This window comes from Myotis davidii, unplaced genomic scaffold (assembly GCF_000327345.1).
Source record: "Myotis davidii unplaced genomic scaffold, ASM32734v1 scaffold562, whole genome shotgun sequence".
Taxonomy (NCBI): Eukaryota; Metazoa; Chordata; class Mammalia; order Chiroptera; family Vespertilionidae; genus Myotis; species Myotis davidii.
The window spans coordinates 2,096,059-2,097,139 of NW_006293953.1; the positions used below are offsets into that span (position 1 = coordinate 2,096,059).

The 1,081-nt window shown below is 59.9% G+C and overlaps 1 protein-coding gene across 1 annotated transcript in view; it reads left to right on the forward strand.

Moving 5' to 3' along the window:
• The first annotated feature begins 84 nt into the window (after window positions 1-84).
• MYLK2 (myosin light chain kinase 2) overlaps window positions 85-1,081 on the forward strand; it is a 13,003-nt gene continuing 12,006 nt past the window's right edge. The window contains exons 1-3 of the mRNA XM_015566637.1: window positions 85-219; window positions 312-414; window positions 871-981. Coding sequence (XP_015422123.1) covers window positions 363-414; window positions 871-981 — 163 coding nt within the window. The 5' untranslated portion in view covers window positions 85-219; window positions 312-362. The remainder of the gene's footprint in view (window positions 220-311; window positions 415-870; window positions 982-1,081) is intronic.

Sequence of the window (1,081 nt, forward strand, 5' to 3'; positions counted from 1 at the left end):
GAATGCTGTGTCCTCTGAATGGGGGCCAAGAGTGACAGGTGGTGGCAGTCCGAGCTGCATGGCCCCTGGTGTAAGAGATCCTCTCCTCCGTCCCCGCCTCCCCTGCCTGTGCCCCTGCCTCCGCCTCTGCCCGCCCGGCCCAATCCCTTACAACTGCCCCAGGACGGCTCTTGGGCAGCCGCTGCAATACAGGCGGCACCGGGTTGCCCCTCTCTGCTCAGGTACCTCTCTCCCCGCCGTCAGCGGCCCTGGCCTCTCGGCCTGACAGGAGGAGGACTCCCACCGCCTGACACACCCCACGCTTCTCTCTGCAGCTAGAAAGACCTGAGTTAGACAAGCGGAAGCGGACGCCTTCCTACCTCATGGCAACAGAAAACGGAGCAGCGGAGCTGGGAATCCAGAGCTCACCAACAGGTGCCAAGCTGGGGCAGGAGGCGAGGGAGGAGCTTGGGAAGGGGTGTTTGACTCCAGGTTTGGGCCAGTTCCTCAGTGGTAGTTCTCTGTGTGGTGCATGGGGGACTCAGAAATCCGAATTCTCTCTGGGTAGGACTGGGCTGGTCAAGAGCTTACATGAACTCCTCCCCAGAGAAACTAGGAAAATGTGAAGCTCTCATGGATGGCACTAAATCCAGGGCAAGGAGTGACGGGGCGTCCAGGCCCAGCAGAGGACCAGGAGCCCTCTATACAGGACTCTGAGATCCCAGCAGCCCATCTCTACAGCCCGTCAAGGGGCCCTAGAGGCTCGGGGGACAAGCATTTGCAAATCTTTGCCTTAGTGGGGACCTGGCCCAGAGCTGGTCTCTGGGGAGCCTGGCTGGGAAGAGAGGGGAAGGAGGGTGAATCCTGACTGGTGTCTCACCTCCTCTACAGACAATGCACCCAAAGGTGCAGCAGGCGAAGGACCCCCAGCTACAGAGAAAGAACCTGCCCCCCCAGACCCAAAGAAAGAACCTGCCCCTCCAGACCCAAAGAAAGAGCCTGGTTCCCAAGAACCAAAGGAAGAAACTGCCCCCTCAGATCCAAAGATGAATCCTGCACCCCCAGACCCAAAGAAAGAACCTGCCCCCCCAGACCCAAAGAG